The sequence below is a fragment of the Opisthocomus hoazin genome, chromosome 4, assembly GCF_030867145.1.
Source record: "Opisthocomus hoazin isolate bOpiHoa1 chromosome 4, bOpiHoa1.hap1, whole genome shotgun sequence".
NCBI lineage: Eukaryota > Metazoa > Chordata > Aves > Opisthocomiformes > Opisthocomidae > Opisthocomus > Opisthocomus hoazin.
The window spans coordinates 70,437,522-70,454,860 of record NC_134417.1 but is presented as its reverse complement, the minus strand read 5'-3'; the positions used below and the strand labels follow the sequence as shown (position 1 = coordinate 70,454,860).

General features: G+C 41.1%; 2 protein-coding genes across 3 annotated transcripts in view; one reads left to right on the top strand and one right to left on the bottom strand.

The window, feature by feature from the left end:
- The window catches only part of LOC104332508 (ATP-dependent translocase ABCB1-like), a 61,827-nt gene extending 58,835 nt beyond the window's left edge, over window positions 1-2,992 (bottom strand). For both annotated transcript variants that reach the window (XM_075419415.1, XM_075419416.1), the window contains exon 1: window positions 2,814-2,992. The gene's annotated coding sequence lies outside the window, so the exon portion shown is untranslated. The remainder of the gene's footprint in view (window positions 1-2,813) is intronic.
- Window positions 2,993-13,483: 10,491 nt separating this feature from the next.
- The window catches only part of RUNDC3B (RUN domain containing 3B), a 57,352-nt gene continuing 53,496 nt past the window's right edge, over window positions 13,484-17,339 (top strand). Inside the window, exon 1 of the mRNA XM_075419414.1 lies at window positions 13,484-13,866. Within this exon, the coding sequence (XP_075275529.1) occupies window positions 13,763-13,866 (104 nt within the window). The 5' untranslated portion in view covers window positions 13,484-13,762. The remainder of the gene's footprint in view (window positions 13,867-17,339) is intronic.

The window sequence follows — 17,339 nt, the reverse complement described above, 5'->3', positions numbered from 1 at the left end:
TAAGAGTAAAACACGCTTCTATGACCCAGTTATGCAGTTACAACCAAAACAGAGATAAAAACAGAACTCGCAGCACTGGATACTCCTGCTTGGTTGCGTTGCTCCTAGAAGCTGGGAGATTGTGACAAAAGTAACTGACCTGACTGCAGAGCAAGCAAGAGCAATCACTTAAACCTTGAGGCCACTGAATTCAGAAACTTGTACAATGGCGCTTGCAGGCCTTGAGAATTAGCTTTCCTTGACTAGTGAAGATTGCACAGCCCTTAAAAACACAGCCTCAGAGTGGAGTATGATTATCACCTACAATGCAAGAAGAACCTCCTGTAAGAAACTTAGTAGATAGATGTCTCATAACAGTTACCTGAGCACTGAAAGGAGATTTGGCTAGCAGGTTATTCCACCTAGAAGAATGCTATGAGAATGTAAAATCATCTGAATCCTGGAAAAATTGTCGGGACTGGCATCCAGTGAAGTATATGATTAATTTAGTAGAACCACTATGCCTTTAAAGTAGCAGTGGTACACGGGTTCAGTCAGCAAGAGACCTGTGAATCAAGCAGAAATCCAATGGGAGGAGCTGCAAACTCAGCTTCAGTAAGTGGGCAAGGTAACAAAGGTAAGAGGGAATGCAAGGAAATCTCAGTCCTGTGGTTCTGACAGAAGGTCTGCACATACTGTAATTTTCAGAAACATGGTCATAAAGGACCCACAGGCTCCATTTAAAAATAAAGATCAAAAGGAACAGAAAAGGGAAAACAGTCCCCAGTATGGGTTTGGCTCATTGTGTAAAAAGAGGTGTAACAATAACTGCAAAAGATCCTTGGAGAACATGATAAAAACACCCATGGGACTGCAGCAAAACAACTTGGCAAAATTTGAGGAAAAGAGGCAAAGGTATGTTAAACTGGGATAGAATCCATAAATTCCCTACTGCCTTGTTTTGTCAAGCTAAAGAAAAAAGATGAGGAGGAGGAATGAAAACTACATAACGTAACAGGTCCCTCTCGGTGCAGCCCTCAGGCACCACCTCTCCCTCTCAGTAACAAAGACTAGGGACACTGCTGTCTACCAGCCCCTGGTCTAGTGGTGAAATTACAATATAACCAATGCAAATTGCCAATAACAATATTAGTGCTGGGTGGTCAGGGAAAGAACATTAACTACCACTAGTGCTACAATGGAAATTCATACCACGGTGTCGATAAACACTCTTCAATAAATATTGGTTCCAGCTGGAACTCAAGAAAGTGTAAAAATGATAAAACTTGTATTAAATGTATGAAAGGATGTTCAAGAACCCATATTAAGATCTCTGTCTGCAGTTAAATAGCTGCCAAGTTCAGGAGTTCCTTCTTGAGTGTAGGAATGGGAGGATCCCTCTTACAAACAGCAGGGAATAATTGGCAAAGCCTTGCTGAAATAAAATGGACTAGCTGCAGATTTTGCTACGGATGTTTGTGAAATAGGGGCTGACCAGTAGGAGGTGAGGGTGGAGTGATTCCTGCAAGTCATTGATGCTTTGTTATTAAGAATCCGGAGGAAGAAAAACAGTGGATATTTGGGTAACAGAATTTCCTGAAGTTATGTGTGTCTGTAAGTTAAAATGTGGAAAAATAGAAGTTGTGTATTAAGTGAACGTCCAGATCCTCCTTCCCAAAAAACCAATATCAAGACCCGCAAGAAGCAGAGGAAGGACTCCAACCCACCATCAACAAGTTGACTGGAAAATGAGGTTCTAGTACAGAGACATCCAATTTTGTCCAGGGTTAAAAGCAAAGAAAAAAGCCTAAAAGGGGATTTTTAACACTTAAATAAGGTAGCCACCTCTCGGGTTGTTTGCGGTGGAAAGATGCCTGAAATTCTTGTAGCACTAAGCAGAATATCTCACCGATTTTTTGTTATTGACTTAGCCAGCGTTTTCCTTGCAATTCCACTAGCAAAACTGGTAAAACCAGGCATTTACCCATGACAGAAAGCAATATTATTTTATCCATGTACCTCACAACTTTCACATCAAATTTATCAAACGTTTATGAATTACCATCAAAAAGTGTTATGTCATATCATACACAGATGTGTTGGTACATGGAAAAACTGAGTTTTTTATGGTCCAGGAATATACCCAAGAAGTAATCAACATTACTTGAAGCACAGGCTTTAAAGCTAATCATGACAAAACTCATTTGGTACAACCTGAAGTGAAAAATGCAGAAATAGTTTTAGGTCAGGAAGGGAAGGTGATGCTGGGATCACCAAAGGATAGGACTGACCATGAGCGTACATGCCCCCACAGTAATAATTGTATTAGATTCAGTTTTGGAATTGCTTACTTTTTTTGTAAGAATATCCTTACTTTTGCAGAAATCGGTAAACCACTAATCAAATTAGTGCAGAAATCTCACAAACAAGAACGGAAAGAAAGAAAGAAAGAAGCAAAACTTCACTAGTCCAAACCCTGGTGATCAGATGGCCAGATTCTTGTAGCCGTTTCACATTCAGCTGGCCACTACCAATCTAGACCTTGGGACCGTGTTATTTCAAGCACACAGAAATAAGATGCAAGTTACAGCCTTTGCTTTGAGAGACTTAAGATCAGTGGGAAAGAACTGCATACCATATTAAAAGCCAGGTTTAGCACTGGCATAGGCAATGAGCTTTGGGAATACATCACTACAGGCTGTTTTGCAGTAGTACATATCACATGTACACAACATGTACACAAAAAACATAATCATTCTGTAGAAGATGATAAGATTTTATCACCAGCCCTATCTGGTTTTTAACCACTGAAAAAGAACATAAGTGCCCTTTACCTGTTTATGGTCTCGCACCAGATAAAAGCTTCGTTGCTGACTTCGTGTCACAGGATATTCAGTCACGTTCACAGATGGGTCCAGTTTTTATCAAAAGGATGGAAAATCCTCTATTAGATATGCTGCAACCCCTGTGAAAAACTAAAGAGCTGCCTGCCTTCGCTCTGCACAAGCAGCAGAGCTACAAGCTCTGCTAGCAATGTTAAAAGAGGAACCTGCAGGAAATGATCTGGCTTTGTACATCGTTTCAGACCGGATAGATCAAGCTTTAACCATTTAGCTACCAACACAGCAGAAAGATGACCTACAAACACAAAATGGAAATCTGGTAGCCTATCAATCATGGAAAGCAAATCCAGAACCCAGCTTAAAAAAAGCAGAGAGGGGAAAAAATATGCAGGCCATGTAAAAGCATACCACAAGGAAAAATACAGAACCAGCAGTATTGGAATAGTCAAGCAGATGCCCTTGCCAAAGTTGTGGTGGACCCAGCAGACCTAACATTTGAAGAAACACACATTTTGAAAACAAAACAAAGAAAATCATACAAAGCAAGATATCAAAGACCCAGCCACTTTACAACATGGAAATGAGGAAATTGAGGGGCGATTACTATAGAAGCTAGTAGACAGGTGAAGCATAGAGAGAGTAATGTGGCCAGATAACAAACACTTGTAGATGGATAGCATTATATACCCTTCAAGCAGCGTTGTTTCAACAGGCATGTGAACAAGATCAAATAGGGGTTGCTTGAATGCAAAAGGCAGTATTAGAAGATAGCTAGTTGGCCGAACGTGAAGACAGACAAGTACATCACTGCAGGGGGGTGGGACTAGATGACCCTTAAAGGTCCATTCCAACCCAAGCTATTCTATGACTCCATGATAATTGCTCAACTTGTGCTGTGGTGAATACCCCCACTAAGAGAAAAACAACATTAAAACATTAGAGAATTCATGAACCATAGGCTAGGATACAGACTACACTAGACCACATGTAGTCCCATCTATCATGCAAACTGGGATTAAGTATCCACTGACAAAATGGGTTGAGGTAGTTCCAGTAAAGAAAGCTCCAGCCAAGTTTACCACAGTGTAGGCATTTAATGTTGTATTTTCCAGGTGGGATTTAAACCAGTAAATTGATTTGGAGCAAGGAACGTATTTTCCAGGGCAAATCATCAAGGAATTCTGTCAAGGCCTGGGAAGAAAAGAAAGGTTCCACATTGCTGGGAACTCCCAGCTCAAGTTAAATTGAATGACCCGATGGGACCATAAAAATAGCACTAGGCAAAATGGTGAAAAATTACAGAAAAGTTTGGGATATTGCATCATCTTGTAATTTTAACAACCTGTGAGCCACAACAGCTTCTCACAAGTTCATGTGAGTTAGAGCCATGCCTGGGAGAAAAAAGACTGCCTGATGTTTTAACTGAAGAATGGACCCTATGTAAACACTGGGAAGAGGTTAATGGTGTTATAGCAACTCAACTGGGAAGGAATGCTCAATGAACTGATAAACAAAAAATAAACCACTGCTCTGCAGAATGGCAAAGAGGATGGAAAGTAATATTCCATGTTTTCTATGCAAGTATACACAGTATGCAAGTATAAACTGTAAATGGGATGTACTAGTTCCAATTATAAATAAAGCAGGACCTTACGCATATCAAGTAAAACTCCAGAATGGAAAAATACCTAAGTAGTTCCAGTTTCACTTTTAATTATGGGAAGGTAAATAAGTTACGAAAAATCAAGAATGTTGTGTTATAGATGTAGCTACTAAAATGTAATAGTAAGGCATACAGGAAGTCTCACCAGGATCATAGCCAGTGGAAAGGCTATTAAAAGCAGAAGCATAAATTAACTATTAGGCTTTGTATGAGTGAAGTTTGCATGTTGTTTTTTTTTTATTAATAATTACATTAGGTTCAAAATTATTACTATTTGTGTTACAAGGGAGTAGCAAGCTCCCTGCTTTTTGTTGATAATAGACCCTACCTCTAGTGGCAATGGAAAGCTCTTTTGTATCAAAGATCATGAAAACATTAGATACATGTCTCCACTACTTTAAAATCACGGGAGACAAGTGTGAAGGCTAAACAATAGCATCTATGTTCCCTGATGCTAAAATTGATCTTATGATTTTAGAAAATGTCTCTGATTTTAAGGGGATGTATTACGGGGGCTTGAAGCAGCATACAAATTTAACTTGGATATTTTATTTCTACTTACTCGGCTAAAAATCAAACTAACCTGTAGCAATTGTGATGGAACCTGAACAACCACACCAACTGAAATGCGAGTGGAAAAGACCAGAGATGGTTAAACCAAATGTGAAAGCCAGAAGTGAAGGAGAAACTGAAACAAACAAAAAAACAAGGTCAAACATGTTTAGTTCACAGAGTTTGGTTGTTGCTGTTGTTTAAATTTTTAAACCAAAGACTCCGGCTTAGAGGCAATTCACAGTTTGGGGAATATAAGATACTGCTCAGTAGCAGCAAATTAATAGAGTGCATATTACTGTGAACAAAGCATTTACTTTGACTTTTCCAAGACAGAACAGATACACTCCTTTCCTTAAAGACACATTTGTAGCGTTGACCCAGAAATGGATTCCCTATGACTGAGTACAGCAAACCAAGAGGGTTCAGGGATATCATTTTAGAGGGAGCAGAAATTGCAGCTGGAATTTCAGACATCATTGATGTGGAAACTTTGACTAATAAGTTGTCAAAAATAGGGCATATTATATGCAACATTCAAAACCCGTTAGTAAATACATATAAAAATACACCTCTGAGTGTTACTTACCTAAGATTTTACAATATTATATGGGAATAAAAATGTGGACAGAAGTAGCAGAAATATTAGTTTTATAGAAAGAAAAGTACTGGAACTAGAAAGTGGTATTAACATTGTTAAACTACTAACAGCATGGTAGATTCTGTGAGCAATAATCACCAACACAAGTTACGGGACAGTCAGTGTGTAGGATACTCTAAGTTTCAACCACTGAAATGGGACAGAACTGTGATTTCAAGAGAAATGAAGGCCAAGATACTATACACGAGTCACAGAAATGATTGGAAAACAGCACATGCACAACCTGAATTGCTATTGCCTGAAGAGATCTATCAGTCACTGCACAGAAGCTAAGTAGCATTACTTAATTAATTAATTAATGGTGCATCAACAGATTTGGAAAGGCACTATAAGAAATGGGGTTATAGCCACCGGGGCCTGTCCTAATGCAACGAAGTCTGAAGAAGCCCCCACAATGGGAATAGAATATTGCTCCTACAATAGCAGTAACTACTTTCATGTGGAGCCAGTTACCAGTTAATGGTTCTAGGACCTATGACACCAGACATGGATACATGTCATTCTTTTTCTGCATCTATTTCAGTAGCAATTGCTAGAAAACTGTGCTCTGTGTAGAGAAATAAATGTGCAACATTTCTCATCAATCTAATTTAGAGTAAACATTTGCAATGCTCACCCATATTACTTTAGAGAATCAACAGCCACTAAGCTCAGGAACGGATGCAGAAACTCCGATTGTACCACAATATTTGTAGAGGACAGTCAAATACCGGTACAAGAATCATGTGATATTTTAGCATTAATCATTACCTATGTATTAACTAGCTGTCTTTTTGTTACAGCTTGCTGTATGTCTTGTAGTCCGTGACAGAAGATCCTGAAGCTATCTGGAGTTATACAACTGCAAGACCTACATGCATTTTGCAAGAAAACCGTGAGACAGGACTGGAGCAGCGTGACACACTACCTTGTTGCTCTGAGGCACTACCTAGCCTTGAGCCAGCACAGCTTGACACTGTGGGTTCAGAATCAAGGCATAGGGAACGGAGTTTCCACGCATCATCAACAGGAAGCATGCCGAGGCAGAAGACTTCTACAAGCAGAAGTATACTAAGCACGATACAATCAATATTTGCTTTCCTTGAACCAAGATCTAAGCACACTAAAACAGCAAACCCAGAAATAACATACAAGCATTTTGTAGCACAGCTAACTATACAAATCATACAGAACCACAAAGGGATGGAGACTTGGGATATAGTTTCACAAAAGTGAAACAGAAAACCATCTGCAAGTAATAAAATCTGGAAAACAAGAACTAAGGATGCAGAATAAGAAAGAAAGAAACTGGGCAAAATCAGAACAAGTTCTAGTCCTAAACAAAAGTTAAACTATGTTGGTAGCAGGTGAGATCCTTTGCTTGATTTGATTGGGAAGGGGCGAGGAACATTAAAACATCAAGTATGAGCAATAAAGAATGCGGAGAAAAATCATTTACTTCAGATGATATACATCTACTGAAGAGCTCCAAAGTCTGACCACCTCAACATCAGTGGAACAGGTCCTCAAGAACCACAGCAATCAACACAGCATACACAGTCAGTTGCAAAAAGGGATCTACTGTTCCTGGATGTATAGGAAGATTATATATCAAGGTCTGAATGGCATACCTGTGAAGAAAAAGGATCTTAACACCTATTTTTACCATCTATTATCTGATCAAATGAGGCCACCAAGCGGCAACGTAAATATTTAAAGTCACAAAGGAAAAGTGTAATACCTTTTAGTAATATAACAACTTTACAATTTGCAAAAAGAATAATCAAGAGAAATTAACACAGATCACACTTTATTTTATGTGCCTTGACACAATGCTGTAATCTCACTTATGTTTCACAAGCATAGCTTTCAAAAGCTCTGTTCCAGTGTTTCAGTCACAATGCCTTCAAATATTGCTTTCCTACTGCAACCTTAAACTGACTTGCAACAAGTTTTAAAACTCACAGATTGAAATTTACATCCTTCCTGCCCTAAATCACAAACATGCTTCCTATTACAGTATCTACTTCTTCTTGGCCAATTCTACTATGATGATGTCATTTTGTAGAATTCAGGTCTTGTTCTTATTCTCCTGTTCACGACTGTCACCCAAGTATGCTCTAAAAAGGCATATGGTACTCTGCTTTCCTCAATTCCTTTCACTCCCTCCACTGAATTAAGTATCAGCAGGATGTCAAAAAAGAAGGTAAGTGGAATTTCATCTTCTAAAACGTCCTCAAACCTATATTTTAAAGGATCCTGTACAAATTTCTTGTAAGATGTAAGGATAAGCAATAATGCCAAAGTGCAAGATCTACGAATAATCTGACAAATTTACTGATTCTGAGAAAAGAGTGATTTCCAGATTCCGAGGAAAGAGTAATTTGCAAACGTGCAACTAGAACTCCAAATAGTACCTAGCAGGTTTCAGTATAAAGATATTGGTAAGTCAAATATATATATGCAGAGGACACTGCCTTAAAAAAAAAAAAAAAAAAAAAAAAAAACCAAAAAAAACCACAACCAAGCAAAAAAGCCAAAAACCCTTCAAAACACAAACTTTTAAAACTGCAGGCATGTATGCCTCTCACATATACACCAAGCTAAGCAACTGACTGAAATCCATGAGATGTGCTCCAAATTATTAGCACACTCAAAATTATCCAGAAGTCTAATAGTGAAATATATCGCATCTCATACCATATGTGCCATAACCAATTTGTGTTTTGCTCCTGAGGAAGTATTTCGTGATATCAGGATATCAAGTTCATTTTCTACTACTGCAAATCGCAATACAGTGTCAACGTTTTGTGGGTTAACCCTTGCCAGCAGCTAAGCCCCACACAGCCACTCGCTTCTGCCAGTGGGATGGGAGAGACAATTGGAAGGGCAAAAGGGAGAAAAATTGTGGGCTGAGTTAAAGACAGTTTAAGAAGTGAAGGAAAGCAGTGCATGCAAGCAAAGCAAAATAAGGAATATGTTCACTACTTCACATCAACAGGCAGATGTTCAGCCATTTCCAGGAAATCAAAGCTTCATCATCTGAAACAGTTACTTGAGAAGACAAATGCCGTAAGCTCAAATGACCCCGCTTCCTCCTTCTCTCCCTGAGTTTTTACCACTGAGCACAATGTCATAAGGTGTGGAATATCCCTTTGGTCAGTTTGGGTCAGCTGTCCCGGCTGTGTCCCCTCCCACCTTCTTGTGCACCCCCAGCCTAACAGCTGACAGGGCAGTGTGAGAAACAGAGAAAGTCCTGACACTGTATAAACACTGCTCAGCAATAGTTAAAATACTGCTGTGCTACCAGCACTATTTGGATAAGAAATCCAAAACACAGCATCATACAGGCTGTTATGAAGAAAATTAACTCCGCCCCTGCCAGACTCAGTACACAATTTGTATAGTAAGTTTGTTCAAGTGGAACTAAACCTTCTAAATATTTAATCTGATCAGAAGTGAAGTTTTAAAGTTGCAAACTGTTCTGAGACACAAACACATGGAGAACAGAATAAAAAGTCTGACTTCCGGATTTTGTTTTCCAATGTACTCATGCCTTCTGAAAGAAAGGGGAGCACATCACAGCTTTTTAAATTAAGAATATCCTTAACGGAGTTTTTGCCTTTTCAGTTGTGCAAACAATCTGTTTAAAAGGCATCTTCTTGTTGACTGAAAGCCAGTAAATCTAGAGAAACACTTCTGAGGTCTTTTTTTCTTTGAGATGCAGTGATTTTCATAAAGGCATTGCTATCCTTCGATCCAAAAAGGATTTTAACCAATAAATATTCCTCGTTGCAGCTATACCAGTCATAGCTGCTGTATTTATTCATATAGTGACACTTCAAATTCCTACTTCACTGTTTTGAATATTTTAAGTAACGTATTCCAGCTTCACATGGTTGAAATCAACTACGAGCGAGTTCCCAGCAGGTTTGGTTTTGGTTGGGGTTTTTTTGTATACTTTTTTTAGAATCATTCATTCCTCATGCTTTATAGGGACTGACTTCTAATGAAGCCATACTCACACATGCAACTACTGGTATCTCATTAATACTTTAAAGCTAACAACATTGTTAGAGGTAACTAGTTGAAGTCTGTTCATCAACTCACACAGACGCAGTGTTGTCATTAATATTGTACATCCATATTATGCATTCTGTATTCAGAATCTTTAGAGCTGAAAGTACTTTTTCTTATGAAATTGTTTACAGGAATAATTCTATAATACAAGTGTCAGATGTGAATCAAAACAGCTTAGGCTGGAAGTGACCAGGAGAAGTAATTTTCCTACCTGCTCAAAGCAGAGCCAACTTTGAAGTTAAATCAGGGCATTCTGATGCTTCATCCAGTTAAGTTTTCAGTACCTCTGAAACAAACATTCTACAGCTGCTCTGATCAATCCATTCCAGTGTTTGAACATCTTTGCTGTCACAAATTCTTCTTAATGTCTATCTCTTGTTGAAGCTTACGACAATTGCCCCTTGTCCATTTGCTATGCACTCCTTTGAAGCGCCTGACTGTTCCCTCTATCCTCCCATTAGGTAGCTGAAGACAGTAAGATTTTCCTGCAGCCTATTTTCTTAGAGAGGCATTAAAAATACATGAATTACCACAGTAAATTTCCTCATAAATTTATTGAGCTTTCTTAAGTCTAAGGCAACTGATGATATTAAATTTATTATTCTTTTTTTATTCTTTTGAAGTTTTCTGGAACCTTTTTCTAGTTCCTGCTTTGGTAAGACAGTAGTAGAAGATAAATTATATGTGAAAGAAAGCAATGATCTTTGAGAAAATTGATTTACTTGCAGAGTAAAACCTATCAATATTGAAACTAAAGCTTGCTCCAACAGAGCAAAAAATCTCTTTCAAGTATAAAAATAAAAAGTCGCAGCTTCTGGAAACAAGGCAGAGGAGAAGATCAGAGAAGACAGAATCATAGAATCACAGTATCTTTAAGGTTGGAAAAGACCTCTAAGATCATCAAGTCCAACCATCCACCCAACACCACCATGCCTGCTAAATCATGTCCTGAAGTGCCACATCTACACATTTTTTGAACACCTCCAGGGATGGGGACTCAATCACCTCCCTGGGCAGCCTGTTCCAATGCCTGACCACTCTTTCAGTAAAGAAATTTTTACTAATATCCAATCTAATCCTCCTCTGATGCCACTTGAGGCCATTGCCTCTTGTCCTATTGCTAGTTAGCCGGGAGAACAGACCAACACCTGCCTCACTACAACCTCCTTTCAGGTAGCTGTAGAGAGCAATAAGGTCCCCCCTCATCGTCCTCTTCTCCAGACTAAACAGCCCCAGCTCCCTCAGCCGCTCCTCATGAGACTTGTCTTCCAGACCCCTCACTAGCATCATTGCCCTTCTCTGAACACACTCCAGCACTTCAATGTGTTTCTTGTAGTGAGGGGCCCAAAACTGAACACAGTACTCGAGGTGCGGTCTCACCAGTGCCGAGTATAGCGGCACAATCTCCTCCCTACTCCTGCTGCCCACACTATTCCTGACACAAGCCAGGATGCCCTTGGCCTTCTTGTCCACCTGGGCACACTGCTGGCTCATGTTCAGCCGGCTGTCGACCAACACCCCCAAGTCCTTTTCCACTGGGCATCTTTCCAGCCACTCCTCCCCAGGCCTGTAGCATTGCATGGGGTTATTGTGACCCAAGTGCAGGACCCGGCACTTGGCCTTGTTGAACCTCATACAGTTGGCCTTGGCCCATCGATCCAGCCTGTCCAGATCCCTCTGCAGAGCCTTCATACCCTCGAGCAAATACTTCTGCTTTCAATATATGTGAAGTTCTTGTGTTGTTTGGTTTTTTGTTAGGTTGGATTTGCTTGTTTAATTATTGTAAAGTATTGGTAGTTATCCAGTATGTTTATCATAAGTTCAAGAACAACAGATCTTGCAGCTGAAATCACTCATCTGCAGAGATTAAATCTACTTCAGCCTTAGCTTGAATTTAATCAAAAGATTACACAAGTTGCCAAATCTCTTAACAGAAGCTATAGAGACAATGGGCCTCAACAAAGACTCTAAGTAGCAGAAAGAAACCTGAAGGCAGGCTGTTCATTTCTGAGAGTCAACAAGAAATGCATTCAACATTTTCCTTTGATTGTCTGAAAGAATGAGTAAAGAACAATAACTTGTTTCAATCTTTTTGTAGTAGAGCCATTTCATCCACAAAATTTGCTGCTCTTTCAGAGTAGAAAGTATATCCTCCTTCAGGTTTAGCTGTGCCCCCATTTCTTTTATGCTGTTTCTGGAGACGGGAGGAAGCGAGGCAGGAAACAGAGTGATGAACTACCCCATAATGAATTTGAATTGCAACGTTTTTGGGAAAAAATCTGCCCAAGAAAAGACAAAGTTTTACCTTAGGGAAGGTAGAACAGTTTACTTACCATTTGCTATAAAGTTCAATGAAGATAAAGATTAGCTCAAACCTGTTCAGTTACATGCCAAATGGGGTGAGAATACAGCATATCAGGTAATATATGATGACCTTGGAAGTTTTGTTAAGTTGTAACAACACTTGAAATAATTTATGAAATATCTTCTGATGAATAAAAGAGACATTTGTATGTTACTACATATAAAAACATGCTCAACTATACAGAAGTCTACTTTTTAAAGTTCCTACATCAACACAATTCCTCTTCAGGTAATGTAACCAGCAGTCAATGGCTGGACACAGTTCTCCATTTGATGGCATCTCTTAAGAAATAGCTTCGTATCTACATGTGATATTCTCTGAGGAAACCATAGTCCAGTGGGGATTTGCATGTCAATAAGCAGAGGTTTTTATATTTCATGAATAGGAATAGATAGCTTGGACTTTAACAGACACATTTTGGAATGTCATACGCGTAACTCTAGTATAAAGAGTTGCACCACAATTTATGCCACCATTCATCCTTGTTGCACACACATATTTTGTTAAGCAGAAAAGGAATGTCCTCCCAGAAAGGAAGGAAAACAAAACAAATTAACCCATACAGCTTCACACATCCCTGACTATCCAGACAAATCCACTCCTTCACACCCTGTAAAACACAATTCATTTACTGCTAGGTTCTCTTCGGAAGTGCTGAATCACCCCCTCTTCCAGTGACTTGAGCTTCATTTCACTTCGTGTCTCTTGTACAACTTAAGACCACGGCAAAGCCCTATACGCAGAGCTCTTCGAAGCACGCTCAGAAATCAGGCCTCTGCCGAGCGTGGGGACAGATACCTGTACTTCGGTCACAGAGTGGATTGCCACTTCATTCACATATTCCCACATGTATGGCCTCTAAAGGTTACATATGCCATAAAGCAGTGTCCAGTGGTTCAGGGCAATTTTAACCCTCAGCTTAACACCACCACAGCCTACAACCAGGTAAGCGCTCACATCCTAGACGGCAACTCAGTAAGAAGAGAGAGAGTTGGTAACAATTAAAAGCAGCCCACAATTTCACAGACGCTTAGAGGGCTACAGGACTCACTCAGGGGAGCCTGAACCCCACAGACACGCCCCGAGTGAGGGGACATGCAGGCAAATAAGGGAACGTTTGGCAAAAGGGGAGCAGAGGAAGTCTCCCATAGATAGCCGTCTCCGGGCCGGGAAGGCGAACCGACGCGAAACGAACCGAACCGGGCCGGGCCGCCGCCTCAGGGCCCGTCCCCTCACCACCTCCTCTCCCGCCTCGCCGCCGCGCCCCTCCGCGGCGCGCGCCCCTTTGAAGCGCCGGCCGCTGGCGGCGCCGCGCCGCGCCCCGATTGGCTGCAGCGCCGGCGCTCTGCGGCGCTGTGATTCCGCGGCGCCGTGGCTGCCCGGCTGCCGGGAGCGAAGCGGGGCGGAGGGCAGCCGAGCTGCCCCCGCTGCGGGGACCCCGGCGCCTCCTCACCCGACCTGCCGCCTGCCTCGGGGCGCTCCTCCCGCTGGGGCCGGGCCGGTGGGGCGGGAGGAGGAGCGGGGAAAACACGGGGGCCTCCTCCTTCGCGGGCGGCGGCGGGCACAGCATCCTCGACACCGGGAGGCCGGGAACAAAGGCTCCACGCCAGCCCCGGCGGCTCCACCTGCCCCCGGCGGAGATGGCGTCCCTCGGCTTAGGGGGGCTCAACGTCTCCGCCCGCAGGAAGAGCGTCCCGTCTCGCAACGCCGCGGTGGAGAGGCGGAACTTGATCACGGTCTGCAGGTGAGCCGCCGGGCCCTGCCCTGCCCTGCCCTGCCCTGCCCGAGGGGGCCGTTCGCCCTCCCGCCGCCTCGGCCGCCGGCAGCCCTGCCTGAGGGGCCGTTCCGCCCCGGCTCGCGGCGGGAGCGCGGGCGGCCGCCCTGTGAGGGGAGAGGCCGGGGGGGGGGCGCGGCCGCCGGGCCCAGGTAGCGGCGGGGCAGGGCGGGCTGCTCCATCCTGACTCAGCTCCTTCGGGAGCGTTTGCGTGAGGGGCGTTCGCTCGGCGGCCGAGGGGCAGGGGCACGCCCCGCAGCGCGGCGGAAAGACCCGGGGTTTCCGTCTTCGTGAGAAGAGGGTTTGCTGTAGCGTCGGTTTCTGTCCAACTGACGCGATACGGCCGCTTTTAAAATTTAGGCTTGATATATGTTGGACGTGAAGCGAAACCTAAAGCTGTTCTGGCAGGCTGCTGTGGAAGTGGCTGACCGTGTGCTCCCGCTCCCGCACTGGTGCCGCAGGAGCCGTCCCGGGGAGGCTGCCTTTCAGAAAGGATATTTTTATCTCCAAAATCTAGATCAGGAGATCCGCAGTACAGGCTAGATCTAGTATATGCAGAATTTTTTAGCGCCTTAGTGCTGAGCTCATGCGAGCTGAATAACACTTCTTACGTCTTTCCGTGCAAGCGTTTCCACGGCTGGAGTTGTTGAATTCATGCAGCGTTTCCAAGATGTGCAGGACTGACCCATTTCATCATGGCAAACTTTTAGATGCATGAATAGGCTGGAAGCAATGACTCCCTTACTTTGTCTGTTTCAACTGCTAAATTTCTCAGTTATCAAACTAATTTGAATGTTATCTGGAGAATGTCTTCAACAGATTCGTATGAGCTATGATATAATTTTAATTCTCACAAATTTTAATACCAGGACAACTGTTAGATAATTTTGTACCCTCCCTCTGTAACGCTGCAGCATTAGGTTTAAAAATGGTTTAGGACCCCATATTCTGACTTTTTTTTTGCTTTTATTATACATTGTTAATGGGTTTAACAAAATGTAACGGTATCATCTGGCTACTGAGAGGAATTTGCTTCAATATTCCTTCAAGTCCTAGTATCTGGGTTTCAGAGTACCGTCAGTACTATTCTGTCTTTTCCCAGGCTTTTATGCTTACCTCTACTCTTACCTGTGAAAAGGGTATGCAACAAAAACATAGAAAGAGAAAGGTTTTTACCAAACTTGCTGAAACAGAAGAAACAGAAGTTTTCGGTTTTGCTGTTGCTACGGAGATACAGATATTGCCAATCTGCAGTCTGGGCAAAATACCAGTTTTATCAAGTAGTGACATAATTGTACAGGATATAAACATTTCTTTTTAAAGGACTATATTGTATTCTACAGAGCTCGCTATTTTTTTCTGCCTCCCCATTTGAGAGGAACTTTTCTGTGCTGTTACATTTGATTTTTTGATTTATTTCATGTCCTTGTCCTGCAGTTGAAATGATGTTGTAACATATTTAAAGATCCTTATAAATCTGAGGGATTTCAGTCAAACACCTATGAAACAAAGAGCTACAGCAGAAACTGCTTCAAAATTTCATATTTTAATTATTTCTAGTAAAACATTTTAATTTTGCTGTATCTTCACAACACCTGAAATTCCTAGTTTGTGAATACACCGTAAAATTTGGAAAGGATGATGAGGAGAAAGGATATGCATTATTGTGATGTGCATACATTTATTTATATTTTTATCTTTCTGCCAGTGTAAATGTTTACAATATTTCTATGCTTTACTGTGGTTATTACCATTTTCTGTTATTGAAAAATGTTGTTTGTTAGGAATAGCCAAATTAGTATCAAACCCAGTAAGATAATAGTCCTTTCCAATCAAGATCCTATCAGAATGTGAAACACTTCCAGTAAAAATAGCTCCAATGAATTGATTCAATTAAATTTGTGTGATAGGGCTTGCTACCCAGTGAAGGTGAGAGATCACAAGGAAGGTATTCTTCTGAATTGTCATCTGTTAACAGTCTCTGATAATTTGATCAACTATTTTTGGCAAAGCTTCCGTTTAGCAGATTTCTACTTAATAGTTAAACGAGGCTTTGGGTTGTTAGTCTTTTCTTACAGTGATAATATCTACCTCCTCCTGTGGATGTGGATAGTTTCTTATATTTACAGCTTTGGAAGGAACAGTTTGTTTCTGCTAAAACTGTGAGTGGCACCATAGCCATGGGAAGTAAAGTAGTTACTTACATTCCATAAAACAATTGCATGTTAAAATACATAGTTATATTTGTGTAACTGCACAGCTGTGATTTAAATTGCAATAATTTTTAGGGTTTTTTTTTTTGTTTGCGTAAGTGTACATCTTCTAAGCTCTGTCTCTCTCCCTTTCCCTCCTTTTTTTCTGTTTCCCTCCTTTTTTTCCTAAAGTTTGATGCCTTTCATTTCCCAAAAAGTGGTGCTGGGATTTTTAAGCTGTTCTAGGTTGTTCACCTTGTTTTAATCTAGTCTTCCATAAGATTTGTAGATCAAAGATCCATATAGATACAGAACCACCAAAAAAGTAGAGACAGGCCTTGGAAGCGAGGGTCATAAAACCAGAATTGAACAAATGTCAGGAAATGTATTTTTAAAATAGTGGTTTATCTAATATGCATAAGAGCTGTTGCAGTAACATTGACCCTTAGCTGAACTGTCTGGTTTCATGTAAGCCATGTTCTCCAGCATAAGGGATATTAGTTTATAATCTTTGGGATTATTTTCTATTAATAGTTTACGTTATTTAAAATGGCATTTTAATGACATTTCCCAAATTGCAAGCTAAATAAATTTAACAGAGTCCTTCCATCCATTTGAAAAGTGAGAGGAGCAGAATCTGACAATGAAAAGTGACAAATTCATATGGCAGTTACATTTTCTGTCTATTTGCTTTTTGATCAGAGGCTCGTTGCTGGTATTGAAATAAGCCTGTAGACCTGGGATATATCCACAAAAGGGCTGGCTTTGATTTGGAGTTATTCAAGAAATTTGGGACACCTTTTGTGCATCTTGCAAAACAGGGGAAGAACCTACCCCGAAAAGATTGCTATAAATCTTTCTTATTCAGGAATGTTTCCCTCTTACATAATTCAGAAGGTTTTTTTAAGGTTGGAGAATGCTACTGTTTCTACATCTTTTTTGGGCTCAAGCAAGACTAGGTTTGTGATGGAGAAGATTATGTAAGAATCTAAAACATCGGATTTCATGAAGGTCATTTAGAAGCACTGATACTGGAATCTCTTCAATGGTAGTTACTGTATGGGGGGGGGGGAAGAGAACACCAACGAAACAACCCTATTGTTGCGGTGACACAATGGGAAATGGTTGGATAAAAGACGATTTTTTTAAAGAGTCTTGAAGCAACACGTATTGGAGCTATATTACTCCTCTGCTCCTACAGTCCACCCAAAAGTTCATCTTAGAAAATTTTGATTTCAATCCACTTTACTT